Source organism: Pristiophorus japonicus, chromosome 13, assembly GCF_044704955.1.
Source record: "Pristiophorus japonicus isolate sPriJap1 chromosome 13, sPriJap1.hap1, whole genome shotgun sequence".
NCBI classification, from domain to species: Eukaryota; Metazoa; Chordata; class Chondrichthyes; family Pristiophoridae; genus Pristiophorus; species Pristiophorus japonicus.
In genome coordinates this window covers 119,625,149-119,643,008 of record NC_091989.1, presented here as the reverse complement: position 1 = coordinate 119,643,008, position 17,860 = coordinate 119,625,149, and the positions used below count along the sequence as shown (strand labels likewise).

Here is a 17,860-nt window from a genome sequence, read left to right as displayed (position 1 = left end):
GGTACTATTGGATAGTTCTATCAAAGGCACAGGACAATATGCTCTATCATTCTTTGAAACTGTGGGCTGAAATTGCCCCTTCCCTTCAGGCCTGGAAATCGGCGGCCCTAATTTCTCCTAATGTGGCTTGGTGTAAAATTTTGTCTTATAACACTCCTGTGAAGTGACTTGGAATGTTTTACTACGTTGTTGTTGTGCGGTGTACCTTGATAAACAAATATCCGTGTAACCTTTACGGGTTTGCAATTTGTTCCTTTTCCCCCCCCCCCCCCCCCCCCTTCCCCCCCTTTCGTCCAATCTCATAACTATAATAAAAAACAGAAAATGCTGGAACTCTCAGCGGGTCAGGCAGCATGTGGAGAAAAAGCAGAGTTAACGTTTCGGCTCGCTGACCCTGATGATCGGGGTGGTGAGGGTCCGGGCGGTCATGTTGCGCATGGGTTTGGTGGGGAGGGAGGGAAAGTTCTGGTTACACCGGAAGGGACACTATTACCGGTGGCGCTCTTGGCAGTTCCTTCGGGGGCGGCTGCGCGCGCACCCTCTGGTTCTTGGGCCGCCGCCATGGCGTCGCCACCACCGAACTCCGCTTCCAAGATGGACATTCAGAACGCCACGCAGCACCTGCGGGACATGCTGAAGCTGGACCGGGTCTCCGGTAAGCGGCTGAGCCAGTTAGATGAAAGGCCCCGGACGCATGAACCGAGCCAAGGGAGGGGAAGCGGAGGCTACGCTGGGTCCCGGGGCGGAGGCAGATGGGACGGGATTCACTTTATACCGGGGCCCGGGCCTCGGTTACCGGTACTTACAGCAGCCCCACCCGCCCTTCATCCCTGGGTGGGCCTTACCCGGGACTCAGTTGCCGTGTGAGGGGGTGGTTCCCCCCGGGCCACGCTGCTGCCCCCTCCAGTGTCGGGGAGCCGCTCTCGGCTGCTTGTCGTCCGCTGGAGGGTGGTCGGAGAGCGGCCGTTTGGCGGCGGCGGCGGGATCGCGGCGCGAACTGGCGCTGGGGTAGGGATCGGACCAGGCGAGGCTCCGGGGCGGTGGGAGCAGGGAGACGCTGCTGACTCCGGACAGGCCGCGGGGTTCTCGCTGTTTTCACTCACTTTATATCTGGGAGATGCTGGTTACTGACTGAATACATTTAACTCATTGGAAAGTTAATTTTAGTTTCGTTTCCTTTAATGCAACATATGTCCAGAAATTTCATGATATTCACAATTAATATTTTTGGTACTAAGTTCAAAATGTGTGTACACTAGCAATCGACATTCTTAATCTTGATCATTGTGTTACTAGATGGCTTTGTTAACGAAAAGAGCTAACAAAGTGGTTATTATTGGTTCAGTTTGTTACTTTGGAACAGATCATATACCTGCATTAGCACTGTAGGCTTGTCTGTAAACTCTCAACATTCTGATTTCATGCCTCCGTATTGTAATTTCTGAAAGATGACGGTAGTAGTGCAGAAAATGTTTATTATAACGTGCTCGTAGGTTCACAATTATAAAAAGAATAAAGAATTCTAATGGTTGTTCAAGTTTAATCTTTAGCCCTGCCAAAAATGGTTACAGCCAATAATAGTTTACTTGGTGTTTGAAAGCTTGCAATATTATTAAAATCTGTGGCTGGACCAGACAGTTTGCAAGCTATTTGATCCCGAAGTGAGCTTCCAGCCACATACTGTACCATAACTAAGACCACCTATTTCCACCTACATAATACCGTCAATCTCTGCCCCTACTTAATCTCATCTCATCTGCTGAAACCCTCATCCATGCCTGTTTTACCTCTAGACTTGACTAGTCCAATGCACTCCTGACTGGCCTCGCTCGTTCTACACTATGTAAACTTGAGGTCGTCAAAAACTCGGCTCGTGTCCTAACTCGCACTGAAACCCGTTCATTCATCACCGCTGTGCTCGCTGACCGACATTAGCTCCCGGTTAAGCAGCGCCTCAATTTCAAACTTCTCATCCTTGTTTTCAAATCTTCCCCCCCCCCCCCCCCGAGATATCTGCGTTCCTCTTGCGCATCCCTCATTTTAATTGCTCAACCAGTGGCGGCTGTGCATAGGCCGTAAACTCTTGAATACCTCTCTGTCCTCCTTTTAAGATGCTCGTTAAAACCTACCTCTTTGACCAAGCGTTGGTCACCTGACCTAATTTCTCCTGTGGCTTGGTGTCAAATTTATTTGTCTTATAACACTCCTATTGGGACATCTTGTTATGTTAAAGGTGTGATATAAACACAAGTTGTTATCTCGTGTTACATGCTGTATAATTTTGCCTTTCAAAATGTAACTCTCACTATAAAGCCAAAGCAGTCAATTTGCATTGCAGGTCACGCGATGGATGCCTTTTCTCGTAGGACACAAAATGTTATGTTGCAGGAAAGGAAAATAGTTGCGTGTGTTTTAAATTAATAGCACCCATGAGTATAGTTGCAGCTGTATTTTTAGTAAAATCAGGGCATCAGTTCCTAATCCAGCAAGTCCCTACCCCCCTTCCTAGTAAGGAGGAGTGAGCGATGTAATAGGCTGTTGAGTCTGTCATTGTACCGTGTACTGATGCCAAATGAAATACTGCTACGCTAGTCCCCGACAACCTCTTTTGTCAGCACACGAGGCTCAAATCCCTCCTAAATGTCCCTACAGCTTTCTTATTCCACCCTAAGTATCCTCTGCTCAAGCCGCCATCTCTCACAAGCAACCCGAACTAGCTCATGTCCATTTTCTGGCAAACCTTCTATTAACAAGGAGAAAATCTCTCAAGGCTCCTCTTCATTCCCTGGTCAAATCGTAGATCTCACTGCTGCAGCATTACCCTCCAGAATGTTGGAAATGGGGTCTGCGCTATCCTTTGCAAGACCACTGACATCCTGGGTCTGATGGTCACAGATGATCACTCCCTCGTTATTATGGAAGCTACCCTGTCTGGCTGCATGCCCAACCCATCATTGGTACATTCCATCTGCTCTGCTCCCTCTATGTTATTGTTTGTCTCTAAGCTGAGATCGATATATTTTTAGATTCTGGGGAATCGAGGGTTATGCGGCTCAGGCAGGAAAGTGGAGTTGAGGTCGAAGAGAAGACATCATTTCACTGAATGGTAGAGCAGGCTCGAGGGTCCTTATGGCCTACTCCTCTTATGTTCTTAACTCCCTGTTTGAATATCTCCATTCAGCTTTCCACCCTCTGCCACGGCACTGAAGTAGCCCTAAACAAAATTTCAAATGACATTCTCTGTGACTGGTGTATTATCCCTTCTAGTTTTCGGCCTGTCTGCAATCTTTCACTTGGCTGATTACACCATCCTCCTCCAATACTTCTATGTTTTCCTGCTCACTGGGACTACCCTTGCTCGGTTCGACTCTTGCTGATTCTATCAGCAGCAGAGTACCACCAGCAATGACTTCTCTTCCTGACCCCGCACTATTACCACTTCTGGAGTCTCCCATAGAACCATCCTTGCCTGTCTCTTCCTAATCTACCTGCTTCCTTTGATGACATCAACTTCCGTGTGTATGCTGATGATGCCCAGCTGTACCTCTGCTCCACCCATCTTGTATGGTTTGTGTTGGACTGCCTGTTCGACGTCTTGTTAGTCTTGAATGAGCTGCAACTTTCTCCAGCTAAACATTGGTGAGACTGAAGCCATTGTCTTCAGCCTCATCACAAACTCTATACCTTCGCTACCAATTCCATTGTGGGAACCGTGGCTGGTTTTCCTCTCGCTCCTCTTAAACTGCCAAGTTTTATTTGATAAAATGTATGTTATGTGCTGTTACAATTTATAATAATGTGAATTTTCAAAACTGTTATTACATCCATATTCAATTCCATGTTGTAACTGTAACCCTCTTGATTCATGGCAAAATGGCATTTAAAAAAAAATGCTGCTTTTCATGCTTTGAGGTTTACTAAACAAAACCTTAAGGTGCACAGTGAGTTCTGATCATTTAATGTAATTCCTTCTGTTTCTTAGAGTCAACTGTTGACAGCCAAAAGAAATCTGCATCCTACAATGGAGAACTGAATGGATTGCTGTTACCAGATCCCATTGCAGCTGGAGATGGGCCCATTCTCAGAGAGTCAAACCATGCCAATGTGGACAAACTGAACCTACAGGAAAATCAAGAGATGTAAGATGCTATAGATTTTGCATTTAATGTGCAATGTTCTGTTAGAAAAAGTATATATATTTTTTAAAGTTCCCCACTACTTCCCCCAGAAAATGAGGTACTGTTATATGAATCTCCCTCAGAAGGGACCTATTATTGGGCTTTTGCTAGTGACGTCTTGGGTATGCAAGAGAATTTTGTGCAGGTTCAGGTTCCAATGCTTTGCTACATCCTGCTGGGGAAAGATATTGTCCCTGTCCAGATCTGACTTGGGATCATCCATGTGAAATGAGGAATCACGGGCACAAATGAAAATTCTGCCATTCTGTGGAGAATTTTCTTAATGCATCAGTCAATGCACTGGACCACTGGGAAGCATGTTACTTTTGTTTTAAGGATACAGGGCTGCACTGATGATTTGATTATGTCTTTCTTTAGATACCTCTCCGGTGATGACAGTTCAAATTGTGTTATATCTGCCAAAGAAGTGGAAATTGTGGCGAGCAATGATTCTAGCATCAGTAACAAGGCCAGGGGCAGCAATAAGGTATGGAAGACTGTAACTAAAGGGTACTAAATGTTTAAAATGTTACATGTAGCCTTTATGTCTGTTATCAAATTAAGTAGTGCTGTAATGTGCTTAAACTTTGTAATGAAATATTGTACATGGGCATTAATCTTTGAGGGTGGAATAAAAGGTTCTTTTCACAAATGTGTTAATGTTGCAATCCAATCAATACCAGTCTCAAGCAAGTGGACTTGCATACTGTACATACATGTGTATTTTCAATGTAAAGCTGATATTGCTTAATAGGATGTTTGCATCAATTCAATGCATTATTGGTACAATGCAGCTGTTTTTTTTTAACTGTACACAGCCTGGCAGCCAAAAAGTAGCAATATGTGTTGACAAAAATAAATTGAGGTCAGACATCAAAATCTTATTGTCTGATCTCAACTTGCTTTTGTCAATTGAAGCATTTGCAGAGAATGAAGAGTAGATGTGTAATACTTGGCTTGTACTGCGTGCTGGTGTTGATTCCAGCTGTTGAATGGGGATAGTCCTGCTCACGCAGCTTATATTGCCATTGGGAAATATTTTATTTTATTCATTACAATGAACTTGGAAGAAACTGATTAACTCCTAAGGGAGGTGGCTGTGGAGCGAGATTGGTATCTCCTATTTATCCAGATCTCGTCACTTAAAAAAAAACTTGATGCAGGATGCTATTTAACCAATCACTTTATAACTGATCTGAACTTTAGAGCTTGGGCAAATAAATTATAGCACGTTAAAATTGCATGCCCTTAAGTTGTTGACAAAAAACAAGAATTCAGTCAAATTGTTCTCTACTGCTATGACTAGATCTGTAGATTTTTCACTTCTAAATTTGTGCTGGAGTGCACAGTGTGTTAGATTAGCTCAGTTTTAAACCTATCTATGAGTCTGGTGGTGATGGGAAAAGGCAAGACTAGAAATATTGGAGGGCTGGAAAGATGAGATTGAACAATACGAGGTTGAGAGGTTTTTTTATTGTAACAGACAAACTAACCACTATTATGTTTTTAGGTAAAAATACAACCTGTAGCAAAATATGAATGGGAGCAGAAATACTATTATGGAAATCTCATAGCAGTGTCCAATCAGTATCTGGCATATGCCATTAGAGGTGAGCATTCTTCATATCTAACAAACAAGGCTCTTATGAAAAAAATCTTGCAGGATTTCATGAACTACAGGTCACACTCACTATTTGAGTGGAAACATGTAGGATTGTGTAAAGTAAAATCCCTTTGCTGTTAGAACAAATAGAATAGGACTGATACCTCATGAAGCTATATTTGAAATGTTTTATTTTAGCAAACCATTAGGTAAGAGTTGTATTGTCACTGATCTATTACTGAGGTTCTTTCTACTTGAACTGACATATGTCATGGGTGGTGTGGGGTCTATGACCTTTAGGCATTTCACAAGGAAGAACTCTTGTAAGATGGCAACCACTTCATGTTATAAAGGAATCTCAATTAAGTAGATTCATTCAGTAAGCTGTGTAATATGCAAAATATATTTGAGCAGTTTTTGATAATTAGTTGTTGAATAATTGAGAATTGGGGTAACATTAGGATTTGTCCAAAATGTGTGAAAGTCTGCCTGTTAGTGTGTTGGAATCCGGTGCATACATTTAATTACAGGTGTAATTAAAGCAAATTGCTTTGTGTACTGAATTACTTTTTGAAATTCAATACAGGCAAAGTTTTCATATCAAAGTGCAACTTTTAAAGACATTCAGAATTAATTCATAGATGTTGTATGGTTGAACAGATTTGATTTATACATTTACATGGAACCTAATAACCTTTTTATTTTCCTCTGTGCAGGGGCTAATGGCGTTGGCATGGTACGGGTATTGAGTGTTGGCATGGCTGAACGGACTTTACTGAAAGGATTTACTGGGGGAGTTGCTGATTTGGGCTTTGCACACCTCAACTCTAATCAGCTAGCATGTGTTGACGAAGCAGGCAATTTGTTCGTCTGGCAACTAAATGAAAATGGAAAAATACAGTATCCTTGTAGAGACAATGAACCTCTGTTGCTCGGCTAAAATATTCATCGGCAATGCATTCTTATAAAGTTGATTGCTATCGTTGCCATGCAAAGTTAGTGAAGTATTAATGCTGAAAGTAGATGGGTTCGTAGAGAGGCATTGTGTGACCGTTAGGAAGTTCAGTTGTTGAATACTGAATTGATCTAATTTGTGTGATGACATAAGTAAATTATTAGGTACCATTTGAGAATGGAGACCTGAGACATTGTAAACTACAATCGAGTGCGAAATATTGGTTTTCCGAAATAAAAAGTTAGGAACATAGAACAGTTCAATCAGCATCTGTAGGGAGAACAGATGTTTCAGGTGTGTGCCTTTCTTCAGAACTGAAGCTAGTTGTTGATTGACCTGTGTGTGTCCAGCTTTTTTTGGTTTTCTTTATTTCCATCATCTGCAGTTTTTTGCTTTTTTATTGGTTTTCAGAAGATTGCTTTCAAGATTTTTATTTTCTTCTTTACTTCAATTTTTTTTCCAGATCTGATTATCTTGTGTTTTGGATTTCAACTTCCTATTCTGTTCGTTCGCTCTACAACCAAGGTGGTGACTGAAGTTTGTATGTGGTTCCATGGGCACTGACCACTCTCTAGGAGCTTGCCTAATTGATCATGTTGGCAGGGTTGGCAGGTTATATGACCCTGAATGAGATCCTAGCTGGGCCTGATCTAATTCTCACCTGACATCCACATATGCTCACTTTGCAGTGTTCGCTGGATACCGATTAGGAGTGGGAAGCTGTATTATTTTCTCCCTTCCTCAGTCTGTGGATGCAGAAACTGATTGTAGTGCCATTGTTGCTACCTTGACTGGGAGCAGCTAATTTAGTACAGAGTGGGGATGAAAGCTGTTTCTTTCCTGGTCTTTGTATGTCTACCACACCAGGTAATGCACTTACCTACTGAGCGATCAGGGTAGTTCAAATTTATTTTTAAATGTGAAAATATATATCCTTTATAATATAAATCTGTACATTCAGGAAAGATAGGGAAGGGGAAAAAAAAAGGAGGGGCAGTATTGATCAAAGAAACTATTATAGCACTGGAGAAGGATGATGAAGTTGACGGGAGTCAAAGACGGAATTAATTTGATTATACTGAGGAGCAATAGAGGAACTATTGCGTTACTGGGTCTATACCATAGGCCACCAAATAGTGGGAAAGAGGTAGAGGAGCAAATATGCAGGAAAATTACAGAAAGGTGCAAGAATTAGAGAGTAGTGATAATGAGGGACTTAGATTATGCTACTGTGGACTGGGATAGTAACAGGGCAAAGAGGAGGGAATTCCTGAAATGTGTACAAGAGATCTTGAACAGTGTGTTTCCAGTTCAATGAGAAAGGAAGCAGTATTGGATTTAGTTCTGGGGAATGAAACGGGGCAAGTAGAGCATGTTTCAGTGGGAGAACGTTTGGGGAACATTGATTATAATATCAGGTTTAGAATAGTTATGGACAAGGAAAAGGGACAGTGTAAACATAATTATTGGAGGAGGGCTAATTTCAGTGAGTTAAAAAGGAATCTGGCCCAGAAATCAAAAATTGGTAGGCAAAACAGTAATTGAACAACGGAAGGCTTTCAAAGAAGAGATGGTTCGGGTACAGTGTCGACAAGTTCTCACGAGGGGGAAAGGAAGGGCATCCAAAGCCAGAGCTCTGGATGATTAAAGATAGAGGTTAAAATAAGACAAAAAAAAGGAGGCTTATGCGAACTGTGGTTCATAATACAGTAGAGAGAACCAAGCTGAATATAGAACGTACCGAGGGGATTGAAAAATGGGAATAAAAGAGGTAAAGCGAGCGTAAGAATAGATTAGCAACTAAACAAACAAATAGTAAAAGGGTAGTCAAAGGAAGGGTGGGCTGATTAGGCACCAAAAAATAGATATTCTTGTAGGGGCGGAAAGCAGGGCTGAGGTACTAACTGATTCACTAAAGAAGAGGATGCTATCAATGTAGCAGTAAAGGAAGAGGCAGTTGCAACATTGTAAAGGATAAAAATAGATAAAGCGGAGATACTTAAAATGTTGGCAGTCTTCAAAGTAGAAAAGTCGCCCGGTCTGGATTGGATGCATCCTAGGTAACTGATGGAAAAAAGAGTGGAAGTTGCGGAGGCTCTGGCCACAATCTTCCAATTCTCCTTGGATATGGGGGCAGGGCCAGAGGACTGGAGAATTGTAAACGTTACACCCGTTTAAGAAAGGGGAGAGGGATCAACCTGGTAACTACAGGCCAGTCAGCCTACTGTTGGTGAAACTTTGAGACAATAATGTGGGACAAAATAAATTGGCATTTGAAAAAATATGGGCTAATAAATGAAAGCACAGATTTGTTAAAGGCAAATCGTGTTTGATTAACTTGATTGAATTCTTTGAAATACTGGAGAGGGTTGATGAGAGTAGTGTGGTTAATGTGTATATGGACTTTCAAATGGAGTTTGACAATACTAGATAATTCTCTAGTTTGCAAAATGAAAGCCCATGGGATTAAAGGGATAGTTGCAGCATAGATATTGCTTTGGGGACAGAAAGCAGACTGCAGTGGTGAATGGTTATTTGTCAGACTGGCTGGAGTTACAGAGTGGTGTTCCCCAGGGGTCGGTATTAGGACCAATACTTTTTTGATGTATATCAATGACCTGTACTTGGGTATACAGGGCATAACTTCAAAGTTTGAATATGACACCCAACTCGGAAATGTACAACAACATGCATTTATATTGCCTTTGGCATAGTAAACTGTCCCAAGGTGCTTCACAGAAACGTTATCAAACAAATTTGACACTGAGCCACGTGGGGGATATTAGGGCATTGGCCAAATAGCTAGGTTTTAAGGAGCATCTTAAAGGAGGAAAGAGGCGGAGAGGTTTGTCAGGGAATTCCAGAGATTAGGACGATTTAAAATTCGGGATGTGCACAGAGTTGGAGGAGTGCAGAGATCTGAGTTGTAGGGCTGGAGGAGTTTGCAGATATAGGGATGGGCGAGGCCATGGAGAGATTTGAAAACAAGGATGAGAATTTTAAAATTGAGGCGTTGCTTAACTGGGAGCCAATGTAGGTCAGCGAGCAGAGGGGTGATGGGTGAGTGGGACTTAGTGTGTGTTAGGATAGAGGCAGCAAAGTTTTCGATGAGCTTAAGTGGATGGAGAGTAGAAGACATGGGCTGGCTAGGAGTGCGTTGGAATAGTCAAGTCTAGAGATAACAAAACGCATGGATGAGAGTTTCAGCAACAGATGAGCTGATGCAGTGGCGGAGATGGGCGATATTCCAGACGTGGAAATAGGCGGTCTTACTGATGGCGCAGATGTGTGACCGGAAGCTCATCTTGGGGTCAAATATGACACCAAGGTTGCGAACAATCTGGTTCAGCCTTGGACAGTTGCCAGGGAGTGGGATGGCGTCGGTGGCTAGGGAATGGAGTTTGTGGTTTCGGTCTTCCCAAGTTAGTTGGAGGGAATTTCTGCTCATCCAGTACTGGATGCCAGACAAGCAGCGTGACAATTTAGAGACAGTGAATGGGTCGAGAGAGGTAGAACTGGGTGTCATCAGCATATCTGTGGAGCTTGATGTGTTTTTGGATGATTTTGCCGAGTGGCAACATATAGATGAGATATAGGAGGGGGCCACGTATCGATCCTTGGGGACATCGGAGGTAACGATGTGGGAGAAGCAATGCAGGTGATTCTCTTGCTCTGACTGGATAGATAGGAGTGGAACCTGGCAACTGTAGTCCCACCAGCTGGACGAAGGAGGAGTGGTGTTGGAGGAGGATAGTGTGGTCAACTGTGTCAAAGGCTGCAGACAGGTCGAGAAGAATGTGGAGGGATGGGTTACCACAGTCACATAGAATGTAATTTGTAGTAAACAATGAGAAAGATAGTAACAGACTTCAGGGGGACATAGACTCGTGAAATGTGCAGACACATGGCAGATTAAATTTAATGCAGGAAAGTGTGAAGTGATATATTTTGGTAGGATGAATGAAGAGGCAATATGAACTAAATGGTAAAATTTTAAAAGGTGTAGCAACAGAGAGATCTGTGTATGTTCACAAATCTTTGAAGGTGGCAGGAAAAGTTGAGAAGGCTTTTAAAAATGCCTATGGGATCCTTGGCTTTATTAAGAGGAATAGGGTACAAAAACAAGGAAGTTATGCTAAACCTTTACTAAATATTGGTTAGGCATCAGCTTAAGTATTGTGCTCAATTCTGGGCATCACACTTTAGAAAGAATGTCAAGGCCTTGGAAGGGTGCAGGGGTTTACGAGAATGGTACCAGGGATGAGGGACTTCAATTATGTGGAGAGATTGGAGAATCTGGGGTTGTTCTCCTTGGAGCAGAGTAGGTTTAGATGAGTTTTAATAGAAATGTTCAAAATAAGGATAAACTGTTTCCAGTGACATGGGTCGGTAACCAGAGGACACAGATTTAAGATGATTGACCAAAGAACCAGAGGCAAAATGAGGGAAGATTTTTTTTACTCAGCGACTTGTGATCTGGAATGCATTGGAAGCAGATTCAATAGTAACATTCAAAAGAGAATTGGACACATACCTCAAGGGAAAAAAATTACAGGGCTGTGGAACTAATTGGATAACTCTACCAAAGATCCGGCACTGGCACAATGGTCCTAATGGCGGTCTCCTGTGCTGTATTATTTTGAGTTTGCATTGACAGGGCCCTCTTTTGTAAAATTCTGACTTGTATTTGCTCTGTGATATGAACTTAAGCAAGTTAAGAAGTTATTCGTCAAAATTATCATCCTGCTAAACAAAGTGGTTCCTATACTGAATGTTCAGGGAAAAAATCGTAGTGCACATCAAGAGACCCGAGGGAACCCCTTTAAATACAAACAGGAGGATCATCTGGTGCCCCTTTATTCCAGAGGAAAATGATGAAAATGAAGAAGGAAGTCAAACACTTGCTGTTTTACATGAAGATAGGGTAAGATGAATGGGAATACTTCAAAATCAGTGGGACTTGACTAACTTTAAAAAAAAAAATAACGAGCTGATCTCCCTGCTGTTGCTCATGGGTAGTTTGGGGTCTGGAGTGCAAACTTTTGTGTTAATCAAGATGAGGGAAAAAAATTGTTGGGATTTATTGACTGCTACCCATTCTCTGGGCTCACAATTGGCTAGGAGTTGCTCTTTTTTTTGAGCAACTTGATTTTTCTGGAGTATCTTAAAAATCCACATTTTGCACATTCAACTTGTGCCTGTGTAAGTGAGTTAGTTAGGATTTTTAAAGTTTTTTTTTCAAAAGAAGGTGTTACCAGCCACCTACGCCCGTTTTGGCCATTTAGGCCACTTTGGCCAGCTAATAGTTACTCCAAACTAACTTAGGTCAGCGTTTGTGGCCGCTTGTGAAAACCCTTGCGGAGAGTTAAGAAATCAGCGCAGGTAGGTGCAGCGGAGGCCAGCAGAACTTAATGACTTGACTAAAGAATGTGAATAGGATCAAAGAGCTATACAGGACATCTTATGGCAAACTTTGCAAAGTTAATTTATTATATAACATGGAAGCTTAAACTACAAAAATAAAAGAAGTAAAAGATAGTTGAATTAAATTGCCCTAATCTCTCAACTAATTTAAACAACTATTTGTTTGCAATGATTATACTAGGCCAAAATTGAGCCCATGTTATCTAAATAAAGTCTACTTCAATAAATAAGATATTCTCTGTGTTCCTCCGTCACTTATGTTCTTCTTTCACAATAGCACTAGGTAAATAGGCTTGACAAATAAATGGTCACCAATATTCACAAGAGACAAAACATATTTACATAATTTTTTCAAAATATCCAAATAAAAAATAGAAGTAAGTCAGTCCTCTACCCTATCTGCATCTTCAGCCCAGGAAGGCAGCGGGCCGGCCTCTGCGGTAGGCCACTCGGCCTGGGATCGGGGTGGGACATACCAGCAGCCGGTATGATGATGCAGATTGGGTCCCATGCTGCAGCGCGCACTGAGAGGCAGGGGGCAGGAGCTACTGTGCATGCGCGCACACTCCAACGTGCATGTGCAGACGTCCCGGCACTGTGTTCAGCGCGGGATGCTGGCTCCGAAGCGACTGGCTGCGCTGCGCGAAGACCCGGGAGAAGCCGGACAGCGTCTAAAGTGGGGACCAATTTTTCTCAGAGCACCTTTTCAACGCAGAAAAGCGCCGCATCTCCGGTAAGTGCTCCCAAAAAAGGGTGGGCCAATTTTAAGTTCCTGTTTTGTGGTACTGTAATTTTTACTGAAGTTTTACTGAAGTTTGAACAGATATGAGCCAAGACTTGGGATAGTCCTGATTGTCATGGCTCAGCATCTAGCCATGTGCATTTATCCAATGAGCTTTTGAAACCAAATTAATATTACTGTTTGAATAGATTGGAATAATTTTAATTTCTTGTTTTGAGGATTTAAATATTTTATACTTGTCACTTAATACAGGCTGAGGTTTGGGATCTGGACATACTAAGAAACAGCAATAGTGTCTGGCCCGTTGAAGCAACAGATATAAAAGAAGGCTTTATCATTGTGAAAGGACACACAGCAGTAAGTATAGTCTTTAATGAAAAAATCAAGAAATTGAACCTGTGCACAGTTATCTATTCCATATTGAAAGTTTTGTCAACATGAATGGTTTAGGGTTTTTGCTAACTTTCTGACTACTCAGTGCTAATCATGTGTTGTTGGTTACATGCTTCGCAGCAACAAATCAGATTACAAAAACCCCCCAAAAAATTACACTTGAATGGAGTCCTTTTAATTACAATTACTTTTATATATTGGCATTAATGTCATTTTTGAAAGATCTCGAATCTTGTTTAGCAAAAGAGGCATTTCTTGGGCATTGTTTACAGATCTCACTTGGATGAAACAGTTAAGATAAAACAAAGTTCAGACTCCTTGCACTTGTGACAATTTTTCATGTGTTCTGAGTAAGTAACATAACCACTTGCGTTTATATAGTGCCTTTTAATGTAGTAAAACATCCCAAGATTCTTCACAGGAAGGAGTGTTATCAAATATAAGGAGATATTGGGACAGGTGACCAAAAGGTAGATTTTAAAGGGCGTCTTAAAGGAGGACAGTGTGGTAAAGATACGAAAAGGTTTAAGGAGGAAACATGGAAATAGTTTCAGGCAGGAGAAGACTGTTGGTCCATCTAGCTCATCTATCCACAATATTCCCTTGGTGCATTTCCAATAAAACTGAATCCTATTTGTTGATAACATGTCTAGTTCCTTCTTGGTGTCAGCCATGGCTCAGTTGGTAGCACTCTCGCATCAGAGTCAAGAAATTCAATCCTAATTCAGAACACAGGATCTAGGCTGGCACTCCAGTGCAGTGCTGAAGGAGTGGATGCACCGTCGGAGGTGCTGTCTTTCGGTGAGACGTTAAACTGAGGGCCCCGTCTGCCCCCTCAGGTGGACGCAAAAGATCCCATGGCCCTGTTTTGAAGAAGAGCTGGGAAGTTTTCCCTGGTGTTTGAGACACATTTTTTGTCTCATAATACTCCTGTGAAGTGCCTTGGGACGTTTTACAACATTAAAGGCGCTATATAAATACAAGTTGTTGGTGTCCTGGACAATATTTATCCCTCAACTAATACTTATAAAATAAATAAATAAATCTGGCCATTATCACATTGCTGTTTGTGGGAGCTTGCTGTCTGCAAATTGGCTGCCATGTTCCCCACATTAAAACATACACTTCAAATGTACTTCAATGGCTTTAAAATACTTTTTCCTCATATGTCATTCCCTTAAGTTCTGGGATCAAACTTACAGCCCTTCTCTGTACCCCCTTCAATAATTTAATATAATTTTGGAAATAGGAAGACTAAAACTGCATGCAATAGTCCAGATGTGGTCTCACCAGGGCCTAATGCAGTTTCAAATGACCTTTCTGGATTTGTGTGTTATGTCTCTTGCTATAGAAACATAGAAAATAGGTGCAGGAGTAGGCCATTCGGCCCTTCGAGCCTGCACCGCCATTCAATGAGTTCATGGCTGAACATGCAACTTCAGTACCCCATTCCTGCTTTCTCACCATACCCCTTGATTCCCAACATTCAGTTTGCATTTTTTTGAACAATTATGATGATGGTTCTAGTTATCTTTAAACTGAGTTCAGTCTCTTTTTGTCAAACCCGATTTCATAAGTAACGTGGTACTGAGGTGTGTGCATTAATGATGGATGGCACTGTTGGAAGTATTGAGCTTTGATTACTATACAGGTAGAGCGTCCAAAATCTGGAAACCTCTGGACTGAGGTCGTTCTGGATTTCGGGTATTTCCGGAATGTCTTCCCGACGTCCTAAATCCAGAAACGCCTGGTTCGAGGTAATGTGGTTGGTGGGGATGGGCGGGGGGGGGGGAAGGGGAGGAAGAGAAAGAGAGCAGCAGGAGGGTCGGCGGTGAAGGGGTGGAACCTGCGGTGAAGACCTGCAAAAAAGGTAAGTTAAAGTTTTTTTATTAATTCATTTTCAGCGATTTAGTATTTGAATGTTTTGTGAATTTTTGTGTTTTGGAATTTTTGGGGGTGTTTTTCCCCCTCCCTAGGCCCAACTCACACCGATAACCTTTTTAAAAATAAAAAGTCCAAATTGCGGATCATTTTCCGGATTCCGGATGACCCCGCCTCAGATCGGTTTGGATTCCGGAACACTCTGGATTTCGGCTGCTCAACCTGTAGTAGAGATCATGTGTGCCTTTCTTAGTGAACATATAGCACAGCAAGAATTACTGATCGTGTGTAAATCCACTTTTTTTTTAAGCAGCTATTACCCTGATGACAATCCTCCCAGTAGCCATGAGTCTTAATGAGCTCTTCATTTTTGTTGGGCTGCTGTTAAATATATATTTTTAAATTTTACATATTTCTGATGCAGAATTGTTTGCAGGCACTTGTGCGTCTTCTAGAATGATTATTTAGTGATAATAGAATAAAGTTATGTGTCTCATTTTCCAGTCGTAGTGTTGTCTGTTAATAATTCAAAAGCTGTCAAAGCTTCAGCATTGTACATACACTTTCTAAGTGCACATTTCTAAATAGTTGCTTCTTTCCAGCGCATCAGTGAAGGTGCGTTGTCCCCAGATGGAACAGTCCTTGCAACTGCGAGCCACGATGGCTATGTAAAATTCTGGCAGATCTACATAGAAGGGCAAGATCAACCGAGGTATATCATTTTAGTTAAAGCTATGATCAGATTGTTTCTTTGAATTTAACAGATTGAACTAGTGTGAATTTGTATTAAAAAAATCCACCCAGGCAAACAGAAGTTGTGAAGAAGTAAATAAAGGCGATACAGAAATAAATATCTCAGTTTGAACAAATGCTGTTGCGGATATTTAATTGATTTAAACTCTTTGCGGTTTAATTGAATTCTTTGGCTTGTTTGTAATACAATCGTATTTTACTTTATTTGTGGGAGCGTGAAATATCAGTCTAATTTTAGCAAAAATGTCAGCATGATTATGAAATGAGAAGCCCATTGACCATTATCATGAAGTATGTCTCGGCTACTGAGGTACATCACTGGCAGAGCAATGTTCAGAGCCATCTGATATTAAAAAACATGTTATGGTTAATTTGAGAGGAATGCTCAGCCCTCATTTTATTTACTGTAATGGTTGTGTTGGATCTTCCTAAAATGTATTTTTTAGTAATCTTAGTTTAGATCTGAACACAGTGAGTACATGTTAAGAACAGAGGTTTCTGCATAATAAAACCTAGTGGTGCCAGCAGCATAGTGTGTGAGTGTTTATTTATGGAAAATAAAATCACATAGCTCAATCAGTGCATTCTTTTCATGCATTTTGTAGTATAATTTAGTGTACATAGTAACATTTGAAATTTTTTCCTGTCAATAGCCATTTTCTGTAGGACATAGCTACATGTCCCTTTATGATCAACTGTGACATCATGTAGTGTGGTCCTGTGTTTCTGGAGCTATTGTACTGTTGGTTTGAGACTGGAGTTTAAAGAAAGTTTTGTTAAGCTCTTGCCAGTGATCATTCTACCTTGTTTTTGTGCATGGACACAAATTTAAAGTTGATACCTACCTCACCCAACTTTCCAGATGAGGTGGAAGCATCACTATTTTTTCTCTTATTGCAACTATTAGAGAGGGTGCAGCATTCTGGTGATGGCAAAAAATTTTGCTGTGCTTTCAATATTGTATAAATATTGAATCAAATTGAATTTTGCGGAATTCTTTTGTAGCCTGATTTTAACTTTGATCCTTTAAGAATTGATTGGATACTTTTTGAGAAGCTGATCTTTTTTTCTACTGTCTTTAACCGATATGGAATGCACCCTCCTCGCCATTTCTTTACACACTATTTTTTTCCCGTTTAGGTCCCATTGCACTTTGCATGATACCCTGCTCCAGACTGTGTAGTTAACCTTCTCCCAGACATTTGTTTATAAAATGTGTGTAGTAATCCATGTTGGCTAGAATCACTTACACAATTAATATGGGAACTGGCTCGTTAGTGCAACCTTGTCTCCTTCATCTCTGCTCAATAATACATATCATAAATTTTTAATTGAAGGAGTAAGTGTCTTGAGGAAATTCCTTCATCGGAAAGCACTTGTTTGTGTCCTTCCAGTTGTTTCTCACTGTTGCCCTATTTGTAGAAGGCTACTGCTGAGCTCTGAGCAGACAGCATTTTACAAACATAGATTTGCTGAGGTGAAGTCAAATTTGATTTCTTCAGTGAGCTTATTAGCCAGGTGTAATGGAGATGTTGTAATCTTCATTCCCGAATGCTGATCGGTGGTTGGGATCAATTTCCTCTTGTAGTCGAGATGAGTTGTACACATGCAATTCTAGTATGTATTTGAACTGGAAACCTGATGGAATAATAAGAATTATCCTGTTGGTAAATTGATGCAGCATTGTTATATGAAATGGTTTTGAAATGCATTTCCTCTTTCATTTGTTTCCTAATCATATTGTTCCTTGGACCTTTTGTCAGGTGTCTTCACGAATGGAAGCCTCATGATGGTAGACCATTATCTTGCCTACTTTTTTGTGACAATCACAAAAAGCAGGATCCAGAGTAAGTTTGTAATGCAACTTTATATGTATAAATGTTTATATTCTATTTGACACACACAGCAGCATTTCTATACTATGTGCAAAT

General features: G+C 41.2%; 1 protein-coding gene across 3 annotated transcripts in view; it reads left to right on the top strand.

Moving 5' to 3' along the window:
• Positions 1 to 500: 500 nt before the first annotated feature.
• edc4 (enhancer of mRNA decapping 4) overlaps positions 501 to 17,860 on the top strand; it is an 84,254-nt gene continuing 66,894 nt past the window's right edge. For all 3 annotated transcript variants that reach the window (XM_070897937.1, XM_070897936.1, XM_070897935.1), the window contains exons 1-9: positions 501 to 655; positions 3,983 to 4,139; positions 4,557 to 4,665; positions 5,689 to 5,788; positions 6,498 to 6,681; positions 11,516 to 11,660; positions 13,155 to 13,259; positions 15,779 to 15,888; positions 17,693 to 17,776. In XM_070897937.1, the coding sequence (XP_070754038.1) occupies positions 562 to 655; positions 3,983 to 4,139; positions 4,557 to 4,665; positions 5,689 to 5,788; positions 6,498 to 6,681; positions 11,516 to 11,660; positions 13,155 to 13,259; positions 15,779 to 15,888; positions 17,693 to 17,776 (1,088 nt within the window). In that variant the 5' untranslated portion in view covers positions 501 to 561. The remainder of the gene's footprint in view (positions 656 to 3,982; positions 4,140 to 4,556; positions 4,666 to 5,688; positions 5,789 to 6,497; positions 6,682 to 11,515; positions 11,661 to 13,154; positions 13,260 to 15,778; positions 15,889 to 17,692; positions 17,777 to 17,860) is intronic.